The following is a 27,431-nucleotide window of genomic DNA, read 5'->3' as shown; positions in this document are numbered from 1 at the left end:
TTTAACTATTTCTTCTTTGTTGCCAGACATTATTTATTTTTAATTTGAGCTAAGCTCTTCTAATTCTATACATGAAAAACGTAGGCATGGTCATCCTGGCCAAAATTCTTTCCATCTTATCATCCTCTAACAATACTTAGTGATGCTAGATGTAGTCCCTGAAGTGCTGAGAATGCACTGGTAAGCAAAGGATTTGTCAGAAAGCTGAGGTGAAGCCTTCAGGCCTGCTTAGAGATTCACTTCCCTCATTGGGAATTTGAAATGTTGAGATCCTCTTTTCTCTTGGCTATCTTACATAGGACTGCTAGATCAGCCACATTTCCGTGTTCTACCAACGTGATGAAGAATTATTAGTGCACATTAGCTGCCTAGTATTTCCAGGAAGATTTCTTTCTGGAATTTTTCCTCTTCTGCATCCTAGCCATTCTCAGCAATACTTCTGTCCTTGTTGCTAGGCATCAATCATTTATCCAATTATTCTGTCCAACATATGAGCATGGACCCTGGATTTAGATTTTCACTACCCCTTTACTAGCTGTGTGTGAATTTAGTGTATATTGAATGTGAAGCATAATGAACAGGAAGGATGGAACATATACTACCTTATATATTAAGATAAAGGAAATGTGTCATTTGTTCAGGGCTAACTAGGCAATATTCTGTGAAAAAGTTTATACAGCATAATAGATCTTATTTCTATTTCAGCTGATGCACTGTTTTTGAGTATATAATGCTATTGCAGAGAATGCTCAGGTCAATACATTTAAATTTATGATATGTAATTTATGAAGCTAATAACCCCATATTTTGAAAAATGCTTTATTAGTCAAATAGATCATGATTTTAATAACATAAACTATTTGACTTTATGGTATTATGAATCTTGTTATTCACTTTGACTTTTAAAAAATTTGCAAAGCAAAATATGAAAAATAAAAATATGTATGTATCTAGGAATATCTAGGAATATTTGTTTTGGAATACTTCTGAATACCACAAAACACAAAAAACTTAGTTATTCACATATACTCATACACACACACACACACACACACACACACACACACACACACACCAAACAAAAGTTAGATTCATATACTCTGTGAGTCTGAGTTCATTTATAATTTTATTCTTGCCTGATACCTTATACAATTTTGTTCTTAAATCTTTTTCTCACATTTTTTGCTTATTTGTCTATTTCTCAGCTCCATTGATTCTTCATCATGTTAATTTCCAGTGTCAGGTCGTCATCCCTTACTTTCCGTGGGTGCTTACTTGCACTCAGTAGGACTCTTGCTGGCACCCTTATCAACAACAGACAATTGGAAAGCACCTAAACTGCAGGGAGATAGCTTTTCCACTGTGCACTGCCATCGGTGTAATTTAAGCTGTCGGTTACTGCTCCATGTGTGCTAAATTCTGCAGGAAGGAACTGAGTAGAAAAATCATATTTATCATTATCATAGAAGTACTTATAAAGAGTGATGATCTGGAAGTGATGGCATAACCAGATCAACAGTACCCCTTTTGGTAGCTTCTTTGCATAAACTGTAAAATTTGTATCTTCCACTTTTTATGTATGTGTGCCTAATTCAAATACATGTAAATGCATATTCATGTATATTAATCCATACATGTGTGTGTGAAAGAGAAAAAGAGAGACAGACAGACAGACCAGAAGATTTTATTCGACAGCCTCATAGATTGATATCAATGTACTAGAAAGGTTACAGGAATTAGAATACACTCCCCCAATCTGTGTGTCTCCATGTGTGTCCACATAGTGTGTTTGGTAATTTGGTCATGACTGGTGGAATCCTGTACTGATATTAGCATAATTTTAGGATAAAATTTTATTAAAATAAAAACTTTGTATTTTCTTCTTTTCTTTTGGAGTTCCATGTGCCAGATGTATTATGGTAAAAGCATCCCTGTCCTACCAAATTATATATATAAGTTCCATATACAGAGTTATTTATACACGAACATGAGCGAGCTGAATGTGTTGATTTAGGCTGTGTACTCTTGTTTGTCTGGAAATGTATAATGGGAACCATATGGGAAGGGGAAGGTGCTAGTGGTAAGATTGTAATGTTAACCATATAAATTATTTTATTTTAGGGTATGATTGATCTGATTGCTCCCCTTGACTTTTTAAATTTTTGTTTGTAAGTAAAACTTGAAAACTAAAGACCTGTATAGCTAATAATTGCCCTTGTGGATATGAATAAATATGTACAATGTATACAAATTCAGCAATATATTAAGTTTGTATACAATAAGAAAGAAATTTAGATCTAAGGCAGATGTAACTGTATTAATGGTGGTTGTTAGACATAAAAATAAATTGTTTGATCTGAGAAATCCACTTTTAAGGATTTTTTGCAGTGTAAGGTTGATGAAGATACCATTTCTGATTTGCTCCAGACTAGTGGTGCCCCATCAGATGTATATCTACTTGGGACAGGTTAAGCAATATAAAAATATATATATTATAATATATTAGTGAAAATTATCTTGACCTATAATTGCACAGTGATAACAATTCTCATGTTGATTATATTCATTAAAGAATACTTGATTTTGAGGAGAAAGGAGAAAGTATCCTTTCATAGACATTAGGATAATTGTCTACTGCACGAAATGATGAAAGTCCCCTAATTTCATCAGCAAAACAATGAATAATACACATGGAGTAAAATGTTGTCAAAACATAATTTGTAGATCACATATTTTCAGTAATTATTAAAATATACTTCTGAATACCACAAAACACAAAATAGTTGTGAAAATTTTATAAATCTTAGTTCTCATGTAATAAAAGTTATTTAGAAAATTTCATTTATGGGGTCACCAGTGATTCATTGTGTGAATGGAAGGTAGATGAATTTCCTTTAAAAGTTCTCCCACAGGCAATGCTACTGTCTTAGGCTGGTGAATTCTCTTTAATTCTACTTTGCCTCAGTACCTCCAGAAGAGTAAACTTTATTGATAACATGAATACATAATAATTGAAAGAAACATAAAATGTTTTGAAAACATCTACCATCCATTCCTTTACATTCATTCTTTTACATGAGAAACATCTCTTCCTTGGTTTTCATGAAAAGCTATTGATTTTTTTATCCCTATATTCCTAATTTCTTGTTTCATTTCTTCCTTATTACTCCTCAAGATAACGTAGGCACACTTTTTCTGTCCTGCAGCCACTCTCAAATAAACACAGAGAGGCTAAAGATTACTTATATATGCTCAGCCAATAGCTCAGACTTGTTAAAAACCGACTCTTACATTTAATTTAACCCATATTTCTTGTCTGTGCTTTGCCATATGGTTTCTGGCTTGCTACCTCATTTTCTACACATCATGCTTCCCCAGTAGCTTGCTGACATCTCCCAACTCTGTGTTTCTGCATCCCGTCAATTTCATTTTGGCTTTGCCTACCTAACTTTATCCTGTTCATCTATTGGCCGGTTAGCTTGTTTATTAAACCAATTATAGTGATATATATTTACACAGTGTACACAAGGATTATTCCACAGAATTTCCTCCTTTTTGTCTACATAAAAAGGAAAATTTTAACTTTAACTTAGTAAAATTACATACAACAAAAAAAGTTATCAAGTAAGAATTGCAGTTACAGTATCTAGTCCACTTGTATTTGGCAAACTTAGAGAAAATATTATTTATCTTACCTTTGTGACTCTAAAGTTTTATACCTAATTCACCTTTTATTATAACTAAGGAAAGCTTTAACTGTGACTATCTAGTCTTCAAGTCCATCAAAGACCTGAGAAGGATATAAAATTTCCTGAATAAACAGGAAGTGGGGAGCAAACAACTTCCAAATATAAGAAATGAAAAAAAAAAAGCTAGCTATCTGGATAGTCACCCAAGGTTCCTCTGCAATGTTGGTGCATCCAACTCTAGCCTATGGACCTACCATCTCTGATAGACTTTTCTGTGAAGCAGGGAATTTTGTCCACCTTGTCTTGGCAAAGTTCAGCAGTCATTTTTTTTTTTTTGTCTTGGCAAAGTTCAGCAGTCATTTTCTTTCGTGTCCTGCTTGTCTAATTTGTATGTCATACTGTTAGCAATCGAAGCTGGGCAGTTTCTTGCCCAGTGGCTAACTTTTTCCACAGAGAAAGTAAACTCCATATGGAGTTTCTTTAATGACCATCATCTTCTCTAAAGTAGATTGGTGCTGCCAAGAGCAGACACATCTTATTGTCATGAAAAGCCTTATGCTATTAAAACATATTAAATGCTATGTTCTGTAGGTATTTAAAGTATTTGATGACCATCTATCCAAACATATCTGTTTAACCTTGGAAACATATCTAATATGACTGTAAGTTTGGTTATTATAGATGACTATTAATTTGTATTTCTCTATTATACATTATACTGTTAAATGAGTTGTATAAACACAATACCCTAAACAAGAGTAGAAATATGCATACAGTATAATAAAATGAAATTTAAGTTTGTATCAATATATAAAAATCCATACCATTGTGAAATATTTAATATTTAAGACTTGTAGTTTTTTGCTTTAAAAGTTGATTCAATAATCTACCCTTTTATACTATCATTTCTATATCCCCACTTTTTCTTTTTAGAAAGAGATCCTTGAATGTAATCTCTTTTTTTCAGCTTTTTTGCTGACCATTACCAATAGTAATTTGTGACCAACCCACCTTAAATGATAGTAAGTATCCATAACCCATTTTGGGGGGAATGTGGATATAGATCTCTGGACTACTTCCTCTTGTCTGTGGAGCACTAACATCTTTGGGGGAACCTTTAGAAAATCAGGAGAATAGTTAGGTCTTGGCTGGAGTATTATCCGTGGCTGGATCATCTCAGTCAGCAGCCTTGAAGCTGTTTTGAATGCTGTATCACCTGGTCCATTTGGTTTTTTTTTATTGGTTTCTGTTCCCTTTGTTCTTAAAATATATAAATTTTTAAAGGTAACATACATATCTGTATTAGCTTAAATCTGGTTTTTATTTTATAATTTCTTTGTCTTTGTGATTAAATGTCTCCTGGATATAGTGGTTTGGGCTGGAATCTATGGAATCTCTATCCAAGAGAATCTGTAAAACATCTACCTACCCAGGCCATTATAGTGTTTAGAGTCTTTGTTGAGAAGCCAGATATTATTCTAATAGGTCTGTCTGCCTTTATATATTACTCAGTCTTTTTTTCCCATGTAGCTTATAATATTCTTTCTTTTTATTCTTCCATATACATATGGAAGCTTTTATAATAGTAGAAATGTTTCCATAGGACTTTTTCAAATATTAGTGTTATTTATCCCTCTTGTTATTCCCTTCTCCACCCTGCCCTCCATTTCTACCCCAATTTAATCCTTCTTGTTCCATTATTCCCCTTTAAGCCCTTATACTACTGTGTTCTTCCTCTTCCCCCTCCAAATCCTTTTAAGCAATGAAATAATCAAGTTATTTTAGATATAAGTTATTTCTTCTTTTAAATACATGCTATTTTTGTAAAGATTTACATTTAGCACTTTTCTTGATCATGGCAAGTTTATGAATCTTAATAAATAACATGCCTTTTAAAAATGATAAGAATTTAAATTTTGACCAACTTATCATAAACACATGTGGAATTTTCATTTCTTATTTCAACTTTATGTATGTATATACAAATGTATATGTACCTTAAACCATTTCATGGAAAGTGTCTTTGTGGAGGGGTAGAGACATACCTCAATAAATAAGAGCACCTGCCGTTCATGATGACTGCCTGAGTTTGCAGCCCAACTCCCATGGAAAATTCTGTGTGGTCCTCTTTTGCCTATGATCCAGCATTGGATTATTTGCTGATAAAAATATGAAAAAATCAGAGTTCTTTAATTGATTATAAATACAGAATAATCGAGAGAAACATTATAGAAAAATATACATGTATTTTTATTGTAAGTATTTTTCTGGTCTTCAAATCCACTACATTTAACCAAGTAACAAGGTTGTTACTCTCTTTTTAGTTTCTATTTTTCATTTGTACTGTTTTCTCAGTGTATGTATGTGTGTATATATATATCTCACATTTTCTGAGTTAAACTCCATGCCTTGTCTCTTTGATTTAATGAGGAAAATAATTGATAGACAAAAAGATAATGCAATAAAACAGTTACTTCTTTCAAAAGGGAAAATTGAAATAGAGAGTTTAGATTTCATAACAAAGAAAGGAAGCAGCTAAATAGTCTATGGGAATTTAAACCAAGTCCAGTGTGATCCTAGAATGCCTGCTTTTAACCATCTACTATTCTAATCCTCAAACTAGCAGTTCTGGAAAAGCCCCTAAGGTGATGCCACTTTTCATTTCCTGTGCTGCACTGTATCTCTTGCCTAGTCCAAAGCAGAACAGAGTGTCAAACATCAAATGAAGAGACAGTAGGAAATTTATTCACAAACAGATATCTTTTCACATATACACACAATAGACATACAATTTAATAACAGGTGCATATCAGCAGTGTTATTTACACTGTCGATAAACTTTATTTCTGATACGTTACTATTGTTATTACTTTAGTTCAAAGTTAGAGATGATACTGTTTTCCATAAATGGTAATGTGTTAGATAAATTTTTAAGAGGTTGGTGAGGGCCAGAGGATGAATATTAATATTATCATTTCATTTAGAATGTTTGATTTTCATATTGAGCTAGAAAAATTCTGAAGTATCTCTTTAATTTGTTCATCTCACTATAAAAAGCTAACTATGCTTTTCATACATGATATTCAAATGAGAAAGAAAGGTTTTGAAAATCCAAATTGTACTAAGAAATCTCTAAATTTTGAGTTGGTTCTCTGAAAAAAAGAAATCACCAAATTATTCTCATCCTTTTTTCTTCTAAAGTGATACTTATGAAGATGTTTGCTTGTTGTGTAGACCGCCAAAAAACTAACTTGCAATTGTAAATGATTGTATATGTGAAATCATGATATCCCCTTCATACAGGATTTCAAAACAATGCTAAATGTGACCTTTTTAATATTGCTTCAATAATACATGCATACACTTTGATCCATATTTTAGATGCATGTATTTCACAGTACCTGAGCAATACGACTCAGAAGAAACATTTACAAAGACAAATAGTGTTTTAGGTATGCTTGACATAGCATCAAATCCTTCTTCCCTATGCCTTAAATATTTATCAGTGTATGACTCCAATACCTAAATTGTAAGTGCTCCTAAATGAGCTCATCACCTTGACTGTTTTCTCTGGAAAGTTTTACACAGAAGAAATTCAAGCAATTGCTCATGTAGGACATATTACAAATATTACTAAATAACTGTAGGTAGTCCTTACTAATGATAGATATTTCCCAATAGTTTGTAAACTACTTCCACAGAGGAAATATTAGTTGTAATATTAACTTGGTGAGAAAAAATAAGCAAAGATTTATAAAGGTATCCATGATTTAAAATCTTTAATGTTTCCAGCCTAAGCTCTGAGAGATAAAATCTGGTTTCTACTTTCCTTTAGTGAACTTTTCACCAGGAGATATAAAGTTTAAATGGACTATTTTATGTTATCCTAACACAGTACTGTTTCATAGTAGAGATCTGAATAAGTTGATATTTTGGCTGAACTGAGGTGTATGATTATTTCCTAGGATGTTGCTACAGTTGTGGGTAAAGGACACACTGAGCGTCATAATTTATATTCATATTTGGAGGATGTATTGAACCTACTTCCTGACTTAAATTGGTAACTTAATTTCTATTACTTTGAAAGACAGCTCTGTATGCCTGTGAAAACTGAACTTCAAGCAAGCTTTCACACCTGGAGGGGGAACTCCATGGTCCATTCTTGGGTCCATAAATCCGGTAGCATTAAGGAAACTGTTTACTAGCGTGCGCATGTTTCAATACAGTAAAAGTCTCCTGGGCTAGGGTTACACTTCATGTGAGTGATTAATAAAATTAGAAGGGAATGCTTTGAATTTCTTTTTCCCGTGGAAACTCTCACGTGTAGCTATACATTTACACCAAGATCATGCAAACGAATTATCCCAATTCTAGGCAATGACTTTTCCTCCGTATCTAATTATTAATATCCATTTCCTTTAAAGTCTCAAATATCCATCAGTGTGGAAGAGTGGGAAGACACCAAAGATGCCAAAGAGCCAGGACACCACCGAAGCATTCACCGCAACTCAACCTCCAGCGACCAGTCAGACCATCCCTTGCTGCGGAGGAAGAGCATGCAGTGGGCCCGAAGGCTTAGCAGAAAAGGCCCAAAGCACTCTGGTAAAACTGCAGAAAAAATAACCCAGCAGCGACTGAACCTCTACAGGAGGTCCGAAAGACAGGAGCTTGCTGAACTTGTGAAAAATAGGATGAAACACCTGGGCCTTTCTATGGTGGGCTACGGTATGCTCCTTAAAACTCCTATACACGTGAGCATGACAGTTTTTGCTGTTCTAGTTACACAGTCAGCTCTAATGCTGGAGAGAACTAAATTTTTGTTTGAAAATGCATGTACATGGCACCTTGATGAAAATCTCATCTTTTGTGGAACATTAAAATAACAAACATGTGGCTAAAAAATGTTCAGCAATTATTTAGATCACTAGGCAATGTTTGAATGTATTACAGGAATATCTCACTTTTAATTTAATGATAAATTTTGAGGTAGATTTAGTTTCCACTTTGGAGCTATAAAAACTAAGCCTCGAAACTTTTGGATTTGCTTATACATGGCTGAGATTTATAAAGGTCTATCTGGCTGCAATTTTTCTCTCTCAAACACACCACACACACACACACACACACACACACACACACACACGACACAAACATCACATCTATCTAATTTCTGGGGTTTGAATAAAATGAATATGAGTTATTGCATGTAACTAACTATAATAGCCATTGGAGAACTATAATGAAATTAGAAATTGTGTTTAATTTCTTACCCAAAGACTTCAAAAGCTTTATTTATTTTCTATTTTATTTTTGAGATTCTAATATAATTATGGCATTTCTCCTTCACCTTTCCTTCCTTCAAACTATATCCCATATACCCTTCCCTGCTTTCCTTCAAAATCATAGCCTCTTCTTCCATTAATTATTAGTGCATTCAAACGTGTGTGTGTGTGTGTGTGTGTGTGTGTGTGTGTGTGTATGTGTGTTCCTAAATATAACTTGTTCAGCTTGTATTATGTCACTTGTATGTATATTATCTTGGCTGACCATTGGGCTCTCTACAGCCAATTGGTGTGCTTTTCCCTGGGGAAGACCATCTCTCCAGATGCCTGCTTTTCTCTGTTGCTCTTTGCCTAGGGCTGAGGCCTTGAAAGCTTTATTTTTCAAATCGAAATAGCGTTAATTGACATTGTGCAAACTTTCTAAATAATTTCTAGTTGCTATGTTAATCAATGATTCCATATACAAAAGCTTAATGAAGTAATGCACTGATCACCTTAGAAATGCCATTATTATTATCATCCAAGATTTAGTTTAGAAAAGTGGTTGGCAACATAGTAACAAAGCCAGTAAACATGCTACAGAGAATGAGGAAATTCCACACCCTTAGATGGAGAACTACTGGAGGACAGTGACTACTGAGAGAGGCAGAATCCCTTGCCTTTAGGAGTTTCCCACATAGGTTGTTCAATACAAGTGTATCCCTGGATACATGCACATAGGAACAAAACTAAATGGACTCAGTATGATGTATATGTGTGTCTATGTACATAATATGTATGTATACATATGCATACATATAACAATAATAATTTTTTAAAGATCATGCATATTGGAGAGGTAATAGAGGAATTTGAGAGACAAAGGGACAGGAATGATACAGATTCAACCATCATGCATGAAATTCTCAAAATACATAAAACTATTTAAATATAGTCAATTGACCAATGATAAATGGTGTTTTCATTATATATATATATATATACACACACACACTGGTACACATTCATCTATATACATATATCCCCATTTTATCTTTATTATAAAGTTTTATATTGAGATAATGTTCATAAGACATTTTAATCACTGAATTAGAATTTAAAAGAAGTTGGCTTTTTTAACATGAAAAGTAAAATATATTTACTGAGTGGTTTCATACTGAAACTGTGTACATTTTCTCAAAATTCCTTCAACATGATTGTATTAGCATCCTGTTTAATTATTTTAGTTTTCCTCTCAGAGGTGGATTACCCAGATCAAAGACTGGCATTTGAATTTTCTCCAGTGATAGTTCCTTATGTAATTGACATTTGTAACTATATTTCTCTTAATTTTGGTGAATACTAATCTGTGTCCAGTAATTTTAATAAAAATGCATTTAACATGTTACATTGGAAAGTAAATGAAAAGATCAGGATGTTCTTCCAGAATTTACTAATGGCTACTTGCCAGTTTGATGACATCTGAGATGATTCGATTTCTGGTAGATTAATTTTCTATTTTTACCTTTTAGGTAGTGCTAAATTACTTGTCTTTTAATGAGAAGATATGGCAAATAGTTCTTCATCTGAATTTCAGCTGTCCCAGAATGTTATAATCCTATGAATCCATAACCAGGACTGTATATCACATTCTTGATTGTTAGGAATATGAAACTGTATGAGCCAACTGTATGGGCATCACCAAAGAAAGCAGCAGGGATTTATAAGAAAATCTTTCTCAAAGCTTGCTCATAATCTGTCTTTATGTAAATCAGTTGATTTTATGATCATGATTATTCTTATAGAACAGAAGGCATTCTATCCTTCTATGGATACAATTCTTAGTGGCACCAATGACAGACTACTAGACTTGCAGCAAAATTGCATGTTTTTACACCGGGGGAGACAACATGGGCAAGGGCGGGTAGGAAAGAGGGAGAAAGGAGTATGACCTGGTTAAGTCAAGGTCGATTTCTCTGTGTCCTGAACCCAAAGTGTATCGTGTCCTCAGTGATAGGGACTTATCATCTAATTATGATAGATAACCAAAGCAATGCCAGTGACTTGTATTGTCTTGGGTGACTCTGCGGCCTCTTTAAACAATCATACTTAGGGAATTAATACATGCCTGTCTGTGAGAATTTCATTTAATAACTCATGTCTTCTGAAAGCACCATTGTTCACTAATATGGAGTTAAATAAAATAAAATTGGAGGGCTAAAGAGATGGCTCAGTGCCTAAGAGCATTGACTGCTCTTCCAGAGGACCCAAGTTCAATTCCTGGCACCCAAATGGTAGCTCACAGCTGTCTGTAAATCCAGTTCTAAGGATTCAGCACCCTCACACAGACATACATTCAGGCAAAACAACATAGTAAAGAGAAAAATTAAAAGATAAATAAATCATTTTAATGCATTTTCCAGGTGGCAGTTGTGCATGTCTTTGATCCAAGCACTCCAGAAGTAGAGGCAGGCAGATCTTTGTGAGTTCCAGGACAGCCAAAGCTACACAGAGAAACCCTGTCTCAAAAAACCAAAAATTACAATTTATAATTGGCTTTGAAACAGCGTTATTCCATTAAGCTTCTTCATATATCCTTAAATTTTAATGACGCACCATCAACACTTAATTCTCCCAGTTTCTTGATTCCTCAAAATGTTGAGGAATTTTTAAAAAATGTGTTGGTCAGTTGTAATTTTCTGTATCATTTTTGCATCTCATACATCTATAACACTACTGCTGACAGTTGCTGTGAAATTGTGTCTACTGGAAATGTCAGTTATAAATTCTCACAAATGTATTTGCTTAAATGACGCCAGTAGATACACTAATATGAATGAGGGAAAACTCATGGGGCCTCAGCCCTAGACAAAGAACTACAGGCAAATAAGGAATGCTGAGAGCGGGAGAAATGGTCTTTCCCCAGGGAAGAGCACTCCAATTGGATATCCACATGGTCAGGTCTGAAATTATATACATACAAGTTACATAAAACAGACTGAACAGGTTATATTTATATAATTAAGGACACACACATGCCCAATTCAGAATAACAAGAAAAATGAGTCAATGGATTTGAAAGAGAGAAAAGGGTATTTGGAAGGGTTTAGAGGGAGTAAGGAAAGGGGAAAATGGTATAATTATATGACAGTCTCAAAAATTAAAGAAATTAAAAAATACTTATTTATCATTTGCATGTTTTGAAAATTGTCTTTTCAACTCCTTACTCAATCTGTTGGTAGTACGTTGCAGTTCTTTGTAAGGTTTTGCTAATAGCCCCTTGTTTGAGGTACATGACAAAGGTTTTCTCTCATCTGTGAGCTGTGTGTTACCCCTGCTCTTATCCTATGCCAAGGATTTCATGCAGTCTGTTCCCTGATTTCCTACCACCCCTGAAGCCCTGTTAGGAAGCTCTTTTGCACACTCCAGTCCTGAAGTGGATCCCCTCTGCTTTGCTCCAGAAGTTCCAACATTTCATGTTTTAAATTAAAGTGTCTGGTTCCTTTTGAAATGAGCTTTATATAGGATGAAAGACTTGAATCTAAATTCACTGTTCCGAGGGTGAATGTCTAGTTTTGTCAGCTCCATTTATTGAATTGCCTGATTTTTCCACTGTGTGTGCAACAATTTCAAGAGGAGCAATTTTAACTATATGGCATTTTTCAGTTACCTAAGGTCAGAGTTTAGCTGTGCGGACACAGTATATTCATAGAAGATTCTTAGTACATCTCTGATGCTAGGAAATAGAATCTTGATTCTCTGATTCCTGCAACCAAATATAAAGCAAATCCATTTTTCAGTTAGCAATATATTCTGTTATTGGCACAACCATATAGATGCATGTCTGCCAGGGGTAATGATAATTATGTTTTGCTCTTAAAAATCCATCAAAACTGCTATATTCACCTCTATAGAATGGAGAAGTAAACAAAATATAACCTCAGAGAATGACTAATTGAGATTAAAACAGTAGTGTGTGGCCAATAAAACAATTGGTAAATGTTGCTTTGAACTGTGTCTACAATAGACTTAAAAACATGCTTATTAATTCTCAAATGCAAAGTCACAAAGAGAAAGAGGTAACTGCAGGCCTTCACATAACGTGTGACAGACAAGCTGTGGTCCAACTGAGCTCTACTGCAAGGCAGACTTGAAAGAATGGTTTTGAACTAAACAACCACTTTTAACCTAAATCAAAAGGATGGCATTCCTCTTCCACGAGGACTAGACCTTGAGGAGTAAAGAAAGAAACTGGAATTGCTGCTTCCGACTGTGACCCCATCCATGCCTTGATTTAAAACTTGCGAAATCACTGAGTATATTATCCACATGTTTGATATCCTTCTTAGAGCCAGTTACACAATAAATGCATTCAGTTTGATGTGTTAAAATAGGCTAACAGAGCAAACCAAAGTGTTTACAAAATAATTGCATCTACCATTAGAAAAGCTCATAGTTATCCAGAAAGCGTTGAACACACAAATGAGATCAGCACTGCCCCTTGACTTGTATGTAAAAGCAACATGAGAGCTCTCTGTTAATGTCAGATTGTCAGAGTGCAACTGAGTATCTCCACTAAGCAAGAGGTGGTCTGGTAAGATTGGCTTCTTTGCATGGCAGCTCATCAATACGGTTGTTTAGTTTAGAAACTGAGTTGCTCACACCCAAATGGCATGGAGATCTTTTTAGTGTACCTATTGCCTCTCAGAGTGTTCGTTACATATGATTTAGGGTCCAGAACACAACATCAATTTGAGTTCCTTTGAAAATCAGTTATTATAATTCACACACAAATAATTTTTTTCAGAGAAGAACATATGAATCAAACATACTTTTCATAGAGATATATGATCTTGATAAACACATGTCAGTATAATAAGATTTATGTTTCATTTGTAACTACTTTTTGAGTAAGTATCATTTTTTATAACAAATTGGGATTTCAAACTCTAGCCTGTTGATTTAGCCATATATCGCTTGTTATGATTCCCAGACTTAGCAAATAAACATACTGGACTCCCAGCTGCATTTGACTTTCAAATAATTTTTCAGTGTTTCCCAAATTATTTTAGTGTTCCACATGCAATCTTTAGGCCATACTTGTGCTAAGAAGTTTGTTTGTTAGATGTTAGCTGTGGTTTACACATCCTTGGGCATTCGTTGTCTATTTCCTGGCAATCCTGACATTTTGGTAGGCCCACCTATTCTGTAATTTGTCTGTCCTGTGAGATACTAACATTGAGTTACAGGCATTAAAGTTGATTTGCAAATCAATTGAACTAAAGAAGAATATATTATGACATTAGAAGGGCATTGCTTCTACTGTAATAAATAACATTATTTTGTGTGAATAGTATTTCAGTACAGCAAATTATTCATTATGTTCAGCTATGTTGGCCTGACATGAACTTTAATGAAATATTTAGATATTGAGGAACTTCCTTTGGTAAGAAACAATTTTAAACTTTTCTTCAAACATAATAATACAGTATTGCCTTCAAGAACTCTTCTTATTTACAAGTGTAGTGTCTGAAAAATATAAAAACTTCATGCTGTGTTTTGAGGTTTTAAATATATCAACAGACTTTATCCTTGGAAAGAAGAGTGGTCATTGAAGTACTTGTCTGCCTGGCTTTGTCTTTGCAACTTAGAATACTCTTAGAATGTAATGTATCAAGACCTACACAGTTTTTTTACATTTTAAAAATGATTATTTTATGCTGTTTTATATTGGTTAGTTTCTTATTGCTATATCTGATACTCGAAATTGGGTATTTTTAAAGAAATGAACTTTATTAAGTCATATTATTGGAGGTGAGGATTCTAATACAGGTTCAGTTACAGTGTTTTGTGATGGTCCCTTGTCTGTATCATATCAGATTAGGTGTGATAAAATAGAAACTTACAGAGTGAGATACAAAGCCAACTTGTGTCGGGCAGGGATTGAAGACTTGCTCTTTTGAAACAACTTGATCTTTTAAGAACTAACTCAGGACATAGCCCAGTGCTCTGAGGACATTAACTTCAATATCCTCATGGTACCAGCCCTTCCCAACAGGGCTGATGAGAAGAAAAGTATTTGCCAGTGTAGTCTCCCTAAAATGTAAAGTTGAATTCTTTTACAGAGGATATTTGTATTTTTAAAGAAGAAACAAATTGGCCATGAAGACATGCATATGAAAGCTGTGCATAGATTAACATGATTCTCTAATACCGTCTAAATACATACGAATAGATTATTTTTCAGGATTTTCCTGTATCAATGTTCTCTGGGATGACAATGTTTGCTTCTAATTATCTTTAATTATTATAAAGGGAAATGAATCAAGTAAATATCTCATAACCATTTCTTTAGTAGAAATACTTTTTAATTGCAATGACTTTCAGGAGAGAACGTAACTATGGTTACACAGAACAGAATTAGATACTTTATTTTTATCTTCTACTTGAACAAAAAGTAGGTACTTTGAAGATATTTCAGATGACAGAAATATAGGAACAAAACTTCCCTCCATTAAAAACAGAACAGAACCAAAAGCAACTATATCGAGTTCTCATCAACAACTACAAGATTTAAACACAAGTACAGAAATTTCTGTGATTTTGCGTGAACCATAACAGACTTAACATTTATTTATCTTGCAGATGAAATGAATGATCATCAAAGCACGCTGTCCTACATCCTGATCAATCCATCTCCAGATACCAGGCTTGAGCTGAACGATGTTGTGTAAGTTGACCTCATATAGCAGATTAAGAATATATACATTATTAATCTACCTTCTATTTTATTTACAATTATAGTCTCTTATTTGTTTGTGTTATGAGCATGCTTGGGAACAGGTATTTTTGGCGAGCTTATGCATCCCTCTATTTCTCCGTGTAGTACTTTAAAATGTAGAATTGTTGAAAAGAAGGCTTGTTAAGTGAGGAAATAGCAGCAAACATTCTTTATTCTGTGGCAAATACACACTTTCAAAGCAAGAGAAAATCTTACTCTATGGAGAGCAACTCACAGGAAAAGTGAAGTAACCAACAGTATATGGCTCTAAAGATCTTCAAATGTCCATAAGCAAAATTAAAATACTATGAAATACAGTAGGAAAAGGCTACAAAGATGAACCACATTCACTAAAATGGCTCTCGCCCTTCCTAATGCTGCGTCCCTTTAATACAGTTTCTCATGCTGTGTTGACCCCCAACCATAAAATTTATTTTATTGCTACTTCATAACTGTAATTTTGCTACTGTTATGAATCATAATGTAAATATCTTATATGCAACCCCCCAAAGGGGTTGCAACCCACAGATTGAGAACTGCTGCCCTAAAAGGATGGAGTGTATGTGTACAATAGTAATGACACTATCCAAAAAAGGAGATACAGAAATTAATATGACACTTTCCTATACTTCCACGTGCTTACACCTAATTAACAAAATTATAGTTGATCACAAGAAAATGGAAAGAATTTACAATGACTTATGCCATATAAGGAATTTAATCTTTGATTAAGTTAGGTGGCGCTAGACTAATTTCAAAGAGAAAGATATTACTTCGAGATGGAATCAATACCAAAAATAGTGGGACATATCAGCTACCTTCTCAAATTAAAATAGGATTTGTTTTGTTGGATGTGGGGGCAGGGCATTCCAGAACTGGATTAATGTTGAAAGAATATGTTCTGCACAGGAAAGACATGAAGTATTTCAGGAAACAGTTGGTCAATATAACAATGGAAACTCAAATTAGATTTGACTCTGAGAAGGGACTTAGGTAACAAAGTAAAAGGTTCAAATGTGACTTTATTATAGGTGGCTTATCCACACCTCAGAAAGAAAGTGCCAACAATTTAGAAATGAAACTTTTACAGTTAGTTGATAGTGTAAGCATAGAAAAGAAATTTTTATGAAAATCTGCTCTTCAGGTCATGATTGGCACTGCTCTGGGTCTGCTTGGAGGCTCAAAGACGGTGGTTACCATCCAGTTACCATCCACTGTGGCTGGGAAATAGAAGAGGCAGAAGCTTGAATAACTTGTTGTTGCCTACGGATTAACAGCACAAAACAAGGAATGCTTGTGCTCACCCCACTTTTCCCCTTTTATATGTTTAGGATTCCAACACAGGGAGTAGATCTTCCCACCTCAGTAGACCTAGTCAACATAATTCCCAGTAGAGAAGCCCAGATACCATCTGTCAGTTGATTGTAGAACTATCTGGTTGAAAATTGAAATTGACAATCACAGAATGTAATTGACTTGTTATGTATTTGACATTTATCATTTGTGTTGAGACTATCCAAATTCTCTCCCTCTAACTATTTTGAAGTATACAATGAATTGTTACTTTACTATGCCATAACATTTTAAAAGTTACTTCTATCCAACTGTATTCATTTGCCATATTTTAAAAGTTGTTCTATCCACTGTATTAATTCACCATATTTTAAAATTTCTTCTATCCACTGTATTCATTTACCAATTAACCATTCTTCCTTGTACCCCATTCTCCACACTTCCTAATGATCTAATAACTAACACTCTACTCTTTATATCTCAGGAATTAACATTTTTGTTTGAACATATAAATGAGAACATATGGTGTTTATCTTTCTATATCTAACTTCTTTTATATTGTTCTCTAGTTTCATCCACATGACTTCAAATAATATAACATTATTAGATGGAAGCCTTTGTTATTAGTAATATTTCAATGAACATGAAAGTGTGGGTAGTTCTGATCAGATAAGAGAAATATTGTTGTACAATATTCGATCACACTGTGAACACCAAGTTTGCATTTGAGTTAATTAAAAAAAAAATCAACCCTTGCTCAGGAGACAGAGCTAGCAGTTAATTGACAGAAAGTAATCATAGAGAGTCAGTCAGAGGGAGTCTGGAAGATGGATAGAGAGATGCACAGGAAGTAGTAGGAAGTGACTTTGAGCGTGGAGGTCTTTTTTGGCTTGGAGGAGCAGAAGGACGCTTTCTTTCTGTGATGCCTGCAAAGAGGGAAGTTCAGCTAGTTGCTCCTCAATGGCTCTGAGCTAGCGGGTTTTCTCCCCAGCCTTTGACTCCTGAGTCTTATTGATAAACAAAATGATAGAGATTTACTTAAAAACTGTATTTGTTGTCAGGAACAGAAGGCAAACCAAACAGAACATAAAAGTTCCACATGCCATTACCAGAGAAGCAGGGCCGCTACCAGAGAAGTGGGCCAGTAACTGCAGAAGCACAATTACTGCCAGAAAAAGCAGTAATTTTTATTGCTTTTACACTTGTTTTGTCTTCTAAAGTGCAGTCTATCTTGGAGAAGGTTCCATATGTTGAGAAGAATGTATATTCAGTAGTTGCTGGAGTAAATGTCTTGTAAATGTCAGCTAGCTCAATTTAATTCATGGTATAATGAACCATATAGTTCTTATTGAGTTATTTGCTTAATTTTCTTTATATACTTAGTAACAGATTGCTGGATCACATTGCTTTTCTTTCTAGTTCTATAAAAATTATTTCTGTATTGTTTTACTTATGGCTAAACTAGTTAAAATTTGCATCAATAGTAAATGAGTATTTCTCTTTTTCTACATCTCTAGCAATATTTGATCTCTGATATTTTGTATAATAGCCATTCTAAAAGATGTGAGACAATAATCACTCTGCTTTGATTTGTATTCATCTACTGATTGAATGTATATAATTTTTTTATTCTTTTCAGTAATTTCTATGAGAACTGTTCTTTCAGGTCATTTGTGGACTTTTAATTGTATTAATACTTTGGGGATTTTGCTGTTGTTAAATTGAACTCTCCATGTATTATAGATATTATATCACTTATTGAATGAATATTTCAGAAATCATCTCCCACTTTGTGGTTTACACTTTGTTAATCATTCTTTGGCTGGCCAAGCCTTTTGCCTTGGTATAATGCCATTTGCCAATTTTTCTTTTTCTTGCTGTGTGTTTTGGGTTCTGTTATCTTGAAAGAATCAATTTAATTATGCTGTATGTCTTTGTAGTATAATAGAAGACACATTTAAATAATTTTACTGGAACAAAATAAGCATACAATTTATACCTTTAAATATAGAAGTTACTGTCTTTAAGTATAAGTATGCAGAAATTGTCACAATTCAATTCTGGAACATTTTATCCCTCATTAAAGAAGTCCTGCATCACAGATGGGTTAAGCTATCCCTCTTCATCGTCTAGCTCCCTACTCTTACATTTGTACTTACTCATTAGCCTGCATTCTATCATTACAAGTTCTTATTTTGCTAGTAAATTTGCAAGTAAATAATATCACAGAGTATTTACCCTTTTGTTATTTTATTTCTTCTTTGAACAAATACAATAAAGGATCAATCGTGTGGCAGTACCATAATATTTTAATTTCCAAATATTATTTATTGCAGATAGGCCACATTTTATTGTTGCTTCATTGTTCTTTAACATTTGTTTCTGATTTTTGACTCTTGGGATATGGTCTTATGATCTTTTAATGGATGCATATTTTCACTTCTCTTAAGGATATACTTGGCAGTAAAATTGCTGGGTACTTGGTGATATTCTCTTTACCATTTTGGGGATGAACTAAACATTTTAATAAACATGTTCCATAAGATTTCCTCTCTAGTAGAGAGCGCAACAACATCCTAGTCAACAGTTGTTGTGTTGGTCTGTAATAGACTTCTATAATATTTTTAAATAATTTTATATCATTCTTCAAAATTTAATACACAATGAATGGTAATCATATCCTTCCTACTACCGCCATCCACTCCCCTGGGAACCATCCAACCTGTATCTCTCCTGCCTTTGTGTCTTCTCTTTATTATTACTCACACTTTCAGCCCCAAGTCTAATTAGAGTTTAGCATATGCATATGGTGGTGGGACAATCCAGTAGTACATACCATCCAGTCGTGCATAGACAATGTACTACTGGCTGCATTCCCAAAAACAAGTGGATCTCAGTAGCTCAGCAGCCATCAGCTGCCAACAGTTCTTCATCTGCTGGTGAAGTCTCTGGGTTGTGACATAACTCCACTGACTTCTGCCTACCGAAAAAAGAAACTCTTTGACCATGGTCAACAGCAACCAAACTATGTGGATATAAACATAAATATTTAGAAGGCAGTTTCCCAACATGTCCACTTGGTGTGAAACATTATACCACTCAGTTCTCATCTAACACCAATAATCTCCCCAATATTTGACCAGTTTTATCTTTTTCCTTATTTTTTTTTTCAAGACAGGGTTTCTCTGTGTAGCCTTTGGCTGTCCTGAAACTTACTCTGGAGACCATGCTGGCCTTGAACTCACAGAAATCCACCTGCCTCTGCCTCCCAAGTGCTGGGATTAAAGGCATACATCACCACCGCCTGGCTTGACCAGTTTTACAGTACCAGCTATGAAATCTCTCCTGCAGAGCAGAGCTCAAATCAAACAAAAAAGTGATTGGGTAATAGAGTTACTATGCCACTTGTGCACCAGGAGCACAGCTTGCCTGGTATGTTGGTATTGTTGCATGTGTGGTCCAGTACTGGTTATGTTAAAGCAAAGTGTTTGGTATCTTCAGCAATAGTCTCGCTATCTAGTTAAGCTGAGCAACAATAATGCTCCCAAAAGACATGAGTAATGAAACGAAAACTTTAGAGCCAGGTATGAATTACTTTCCTAGAAGTTATTGAAGAAGGAGGCCTCAGTGGTGGTCAAAACCACAAAAGCTATTGCCATTTCCCTTGGAAGCTTATTTTAAATATTTGTCAAGCCTGGTGTCCTAAGGGGCTTCCTCTTTTTTTCTGCTACTAGATTTATAGTTGGGTTTACATATAAATCCTTCACTTGTTTGGAATTGATTGTTGTATATGGTTAAAAAAAAAAGGGATATAATTTTGAGGTTTTGTTAAGTTTTCACAAAACTATTTGTTGAGGAGATTATCCTGTCTCCTCCTCAAGTTCTTGATCCTCTGTTGCAAATTCAGTCAACTGAATGTTGACTAAATACATGTGCTTGTCTATACGCCAGTACCATTCTGTGCCAGTTACTCTACAGCACTTTAGTATAGTTTAGTCTACAAGATGTAAGCCTTCTAATTGTTCTAGTTTTTCTCATTTTGCTTAGGATTACATTGTTACCTGGGGTCTCACTGGAATGTCTAAAAATCAATATGGATATGTCATGCTAAAGTTTAAAAGACTAACCTGTTCTATACAGAGAAATGTATATAGAGAAAAAATAGTCGATGTCAAACTGTGGGGTAGTGTTCAGTTTTAGAGTAAGATAAAAAAATTTTCACAAAAAGTTACTAGAAAAATATAATAGAAATAATACCATTATTCCTATCTCAAACTTGAAAAAGATTCCTAAGTTAAACCTAACATTATCAAATATAATGTATTTTACTGTAAGAAAATAGAAGATTTTTGCAATCAGGTTAGCATAATTTTAAGTTATTAGAGTTCCCATGGTACTGTCAGAAGTTATATCTAATGATGTTGAATTTATAGAGGACAAAAATCTGTGGAAGAACTTTGTAATACACCTGGCTCTGTCTTTAAGGCATCATTTGGATTATCACTATAAGAAAATTTAGTAATTCTTTTCTTTACCATCCGTATTTGCACATCTTCTTTCCTATAAACCCACTTTTTAAAGAGCAAATATTAGAAATTTCTAATCTACCTCATATCTTAACTTGAATATTCTTTTCTAAATAATAATAACTGACCCTTGTGTTCGTTTTCTTAGTTAGGCTTACTTTATTTGATTTTTATAATGAATTTTAGGATTCTTAAGACTACCACAACATGGTTGTCTGTTCAACATTGTTATGTTAATCTCTTGGGTGTATGAACATGTTTTTCCATCATATATATATATATATATATATATATATATATATATATATATATATATATGTGTGTGTGTGTGTGTGTGTATACATATATATGTTTATGATTTCAAATGAATTATGAAACTTTCTAGACTATAGCTACATTTATTTACAGTAAACCAAGCATGCTTGTGAGAAATTTTCTGCTCTTTGAACACTTATTTTTATTGAATTTAAGCAAAAAACATCAATTTAAGGGCCATGAAAATATGGTCCTCACATTATTCCTGTGACTGTATTTGTGGCCTTGACAGAAGGCTTAGCAGAACTCAAGTTATGGCACATTATTATGCTTACTACAACATGTAGCAGATCAAAGCACAGCCAAAGGGGTGTGCTCTGGTCAAACTCTGGCTTTTAGTGATAATATTATAGAAAACAGTGTTTGTCACAATATCAATGGGTTCAGTGGATAATGAATTATACTTGTACTTTTTGTGTTTTTTTTCTAAAATTTCACTTCTAGAAGTTCATTCCAAATGAAAGAGCAACATTAATTTGATTCTGAAACAATAAATCACTAGATGAAATGTCGTTAAACAGCTTAATGTGTGCTATTAGTTTTCTTCATTGATCTACAATGCTTTTGAAATTTCAAGTAATTAGAAAGCAGTGTGCATAGACAGTGAAATTCTGCTAATAGATCCAAGGACACCAATTTAAGATTTTATTTGATTGAAGAAATTGCACTGAGGGGCTTTTGGTTATTGTTCATCATACTTATTAAGGGCTGTACTCTATGAATATTTTTCCATCCAGGTTTCAGGAAGAAAAGAACAATCATTGTTAGGTACTCGTTTTTAAATTAATTTCCCAATTCTTTTTTTTTTTCACTTCCTTCTAAAATTATTATAGTTATATGTAATTCCAATTTCATTTTCACCTGGAACATGACAATTCTAGAAAGCCATTAGTTAATAGCCTTCATTATCTCTGTGCTGTCTGTCTTTATGTCTACCCACCACAACTTCCTGGTCTAACAACCTGTTTAGTCAAACTCCTCTGTTAAAAATATATCAGGAACAGTCTTTCCTCTGTGCCTGCCTCTTCCTATGCAAGTTTGGCATGGTCTTCCTGCTTTTGATTTCTCAAGTCTATTTTTTAAAAAAGATTAAACCCAAATCCCTTAATAAAGTATTACCCTGTTCTCTTCTGTTGAGGGGCTGTTTAGAATTTCCTTCTCTTCATTACATTTGCTTCATAACTTACATTATAGTCTTTTACAGAACAGAGGTCATTTACACACACACACACACACACACACACACACACACACACACACACACACAGTGGTATTCTGAACGGGTAGCATATAATAATGTAATAATGCCACATATGACTTTACAGCATGAAGAATCTCCTCCCCCAGACAAATCCAAATATTAATGGAACATTTGAGTTTGTCAAATGAACATGTTCTTATTTACTCGTAGAACTTATTAGGAATGATTTTCTAAGAATCATATGGTGGCTCTTGCATGTCACCCCAAATGTTGCAGAAAGAGTCAAGACTATCCACAGAATTTTGAAGCTAGCCTGGCCTACATAGAGAGTTCCAGGCCAGTTAGGACTAGATTATGAGACCAAACGACATCAACAAACAAACAAAAAGAATAAGTAGAGTCATATAAATTGGCTTTCATACTTCAGTATTATTATCTTAACTACCAGATCTTAGACCAGATGAACAATTTTTTCAGATAATCCAAATGTTATCTAGACATAATATTTTCCATAACAAGAATTAACTATATAAATTAGAAATGCTTTTCAAATCACCAACAACAAATTCTTAATTGTATGAATCATAAAAATAAGTGCATAAGTAATAAGTAGTGACCTAATTAATGATGGTTATGATGTAGATCTTAATAGAAAGTAGCCAGTGTTTATGGTAGGAAGTAGAAATTATAAATAAATTATGGAGCTTTGACCAATTGAAGCATCAGAATTGGAAAGAGTAAAATATTATATTCATTAGCATTTATGATCTATTCAGATCAGGCTAATTACAGTGAGTCTTTCTGTTGGTTATTTATAAAGTAACAGTTTAGATCATTTACACATAGAACATATAATCAGTGAATATCACAGGTGACACTTTCAATTAAGGTTATCTTAGTTTACTAATACAGCTTCTTGCTTTGTCTTCCTCTGGTAGATACTTGATCCGACCAGATCCACTGTCCTACCTGCCAAACAGTGAACCCAGTAGGAAAAACAGCATCTGCAATGCCACTGTTCAGGACTCCCGGGAGGAAACTCAACTCTGATGGGAAGAGATTAAGAGACCTTATTTTCCCATTGGGACCTTGTTGAAATCACTAAAATGTAGATGGTCCTAAGAAATGGCCTGGAAGGTACTCAACTTTTCACTTTTCTTCTATTTAAAAACAAAACTATTCTATCTGAAGTACAAACAATTTTGAAAGTTCATGTGATATTTATTGACATTTCCCTGGTTAGTATTTAAATTTCATCACTGGGGGATTATGAAAAAATGAATATAAATCACAGAAGTTGAAATCTGATATTTAACTGTTCAAAAATAATCAGAATTGTATGCATCCTATTTTAAAACATTACAAGACTGAATGAAAATAAAGCAATCCACCTATATTCAGTGCATCACAAGGGCACTGAAGCCTGATTTTATCCTTATAATTAAATATATTATTATATTGCTTAAATTTACTGTTTCTAAAATTAAGCCCATTAAGAATGTATGCTTATCTCTACGTAGAGATTAACCACTAACTTCTGTGGCTGACTTCTGTCTAGGAATCATAGTTTTCTTCAAAATAGATCTTTAGAGTCATTTATGTCTGTTTTTCCATATATTATTGTGTTAATTTTAGAATCCAAGATATCCATAGCATGCTTAATTATTCAGAAGAAACTAAAATACAAAGAAATATTGATCACCTGGGCTTTTTGGTGACTTCATATCTAATGCACATTTTATGCCAAGAAAAGTTTACTTAAGAGAAAATATTTTTGTTCTCCTAAAAAATACCTAACATAGAGAAAATAATACATATCTTTTCAGCTAATATGAATGTGAAAATTGGAATATCACCTGTATATATCAGATGAGCAGTGATGACTTCCATTACTGTTGGCTTTAATATATTTCATCTAGCTATATAGTAAATTTCACTAGGAAAATGGGTCAAAGTTTAAAAGAAGAGTATTTATACATTTTATGGACCACAGGGACACTTTAAAACCTTTAGCATTCTCCAAATATCTTTGATACTAAATACTCAAACTTAAAATCTGATTAATATGAAAGTAATCAAGCATATATATACCTTAACATTGTAAGGAAAATATCATTAACATAGATATTTCTTGTATTTTAAATTTAATATGAATCATTCAGAATTTGACAGATATATTTAATATAAATAATACTTTTGTCTTTATTCCCTATTTTTTCTGTTCACAAATACAAAACTCATAAGAGGATGAATACATACACAGTTTGCCAAATCAAATAGAGTAATAAAGTGTTCCCATGAGAGACATATTGGTACATTTCAAAAATAAAAATTCTGATTTTTTTATCTCTTTCTTTATTATGAGCATGACACTTGCAACCTAAAATAGTCCATGAAAGAAATGGAATATTTTCTCCTTTCTTATCGTAATAAAACAGATCATAGAAAAGGAAAATAAATTCTTTTAAAATATGAAGCCTAACATCCTCCCAATAATCATATAGAAAAATAGAAGCATAAAATGTGAAATCAAATCTTCTAGCCATTTTACAATTTTACTGGAGAATATGAAATGTTTTTTTTTTATTACCAGTACTTTACATTACCTATAATTTAGGATGAAAAAAACATGAAGCATTCCTCAAAAACAGAAAGATGCTCTCTAGTTTTCAGAGAAGTTTGGTTAAAGCAAGTTACTTCAAATTGAGAGCATGCCTTAAAATGTCAACATTGTATGCAAATGTGTGTGTATTATAAATGTGAAATACATTTGAAAAACACCACATGATGTTACAATTGAAAGCAGAATTGAGTTAATGTATGCAATAGATAATACATATTGAATATACTGACTTATTTTACACTTGTATATCAGTAGTCAAGTAAGAGCTTTCTTTAGATGAACATTTTTTTATTCCATTAAAGTTCTTTTAGGAATAAATGTCAGATTTAATAGCCTTGTATTTCCCAATGAGCTCTGAAGTTTAGTATTTTTGCATTATGACAGTTGCTAAGACTGGGATTTTAAGCTAGGATATGACTATATTTCCTATAAAATTATAAATTTTGTTTCATAAATTTTAAATTAATTATTTTGATTATGAATATTATTAGTCCAAATTTAATATTTGACAGAATTGTATTGCTTGCTATAACAATTATTGTTTCTAGTCTTTCCAATTATTTGAAGAATAAATGATGCTTATTAAAGGACTTTCAACCAACTGTTGCTTTTTTTTTAAATACTGACATTTGCACATGAAGATTAAAACATGAAGTAATCATGCTCTTAGCCCTTGGAGAATTGGTTTGTTTTTTTTGTCTATGTGCCATTTTGCTACCCGTTTCATTGAACAGCTTTAAAAATAGATAATAATAAAATGATTTCTGATGATGATGACAATCCCTTGGGGTTTCTTTTCAATGGCAGAGCTTTGTTTTGACAAATAATGTTTGAAACTGTTCAAGTATCTTGTCATTTTTATATATCAAACCCCAAATAAATGTGAAAGTTGGAAAAGAGAATGAAAAATACTGTTGAATTACTTCTTCACGCGGCAGCCTGTGGATAATTACTGTGCAGGAAAAGAGAAGGGAAGCAATGGGTAGAGAAAGAAAAGAGATACACAACAGGAAGAAAAATATAGAGTGTGGAGAGAAAATAAAACTTACTTGAGGTCCAAAAGAAAAATATGCTTTACAAAATGTGTCAGGTCCCATTATGCTCATTTATACATTTCAAAAAAATTACTACCTCAGCAAAAATTAACATGTATTCAAGTATTGTGTGGTCCTTTCTTTCAGGCAAACACTAGACATTTTTCTCCCTATTTCTGTTGCTATGGTTCCTGGAGTGTGTGTAATGAGGACACATATTTAGCTATGGGAATAGAAATCACTAGTAGAGAACAGAGCCAGCGGAGCAGTGGGCTCTAAGTTCTCTGAGACTTCTGCTGTCTACCATATATCCTAATCATGATGCTAAGAAATCCTGTGGGCACAGACAGTCCCAGGAAAGGCGTGTTCTATCCTTTCTAAGGACTGGCTACTAGACCAGTGTGATGTCTGGGGATCCAAACCACTCTGGAAGCTTTTGCAAGGGGGTGTATACTTAGGACAAGGGCTATTGTAATGTACAGTGGTTATCACATAGTGAGTCAAGGATGCTCTCAACATGGAGAGGTGGATCTCGGGAGAAATTCTACTGGCAAAGCATGCCTCAGAGTACCTTTCTCTTGAATCTTGGAGCAGAACTCTAGCAAATTCACCTAGTCTAGCAACGTTGTGGCTGCTTTCCTTTGTATGAGATCCCACAGTGCTGCCTTCAAATGAACTGAGCATCAGTCTAAAGGGTTTGTCCCAGAA

The 27,431-nt window shown here is 33.7% G+C and overlaps 1 protein-coding gene across 4 annotated transcripts in view; it reads left to right on the top strand.

Moving 5' to 3' along the window:
- Nucleotides 1-26,576, top strand: part of Kcnt2 (potassium sodium-activated channel subfamily T member 2) — a 336,685-nt gene extending 310,109 nt beyond the window's left edge. For all 4 annotated transcript variants that reach the window (XM_036202727.1, XM_036202726.1, XM_036202725.1 and 1 more), the window contains 3 exons: nucleotides 8,114-8,414; nucleotides 15,596-15,680; nucleotides 24,005-26,576. In XM_036202727.1, the coding sequence (XP_036058620.1) occupies nucleotides 8,114-8,414; nucleotides 15,596-15,680; nucleotides 24,005-24,116 (498 nt within the window). In that variant the 3' untranslated portion in view covers nucleotides 24,117-26,576. The remainder of the gene's footprint in view (nucleotides 1-8,113; nucleotides 8,415-15,595; nucleotides 15,681-24,004) is intronic.
- The last annotated feature ends 855 nt before the right edge of the window (nucleotides 26,577-27,431 follow it).

This window comes from Onychomys torridus, chromosome 11, assembly GCF_903995425.1.
Source record: "Onychomys torridus chromosome 11, mOncTor1.1, whole genome shotgun sequence".
NCBI classification, from domain to species: domain Eukaryota; kingdom Metazoa; phylum Chordata; class Mammalia; order Rodentia; family Cricetidae; genus Onychomys; species Onychomys torridus.
Note: the sequence above shows the minus strand (reverse complement) of the source record. Positions and strands in the feature narration are given on the sequence as shown.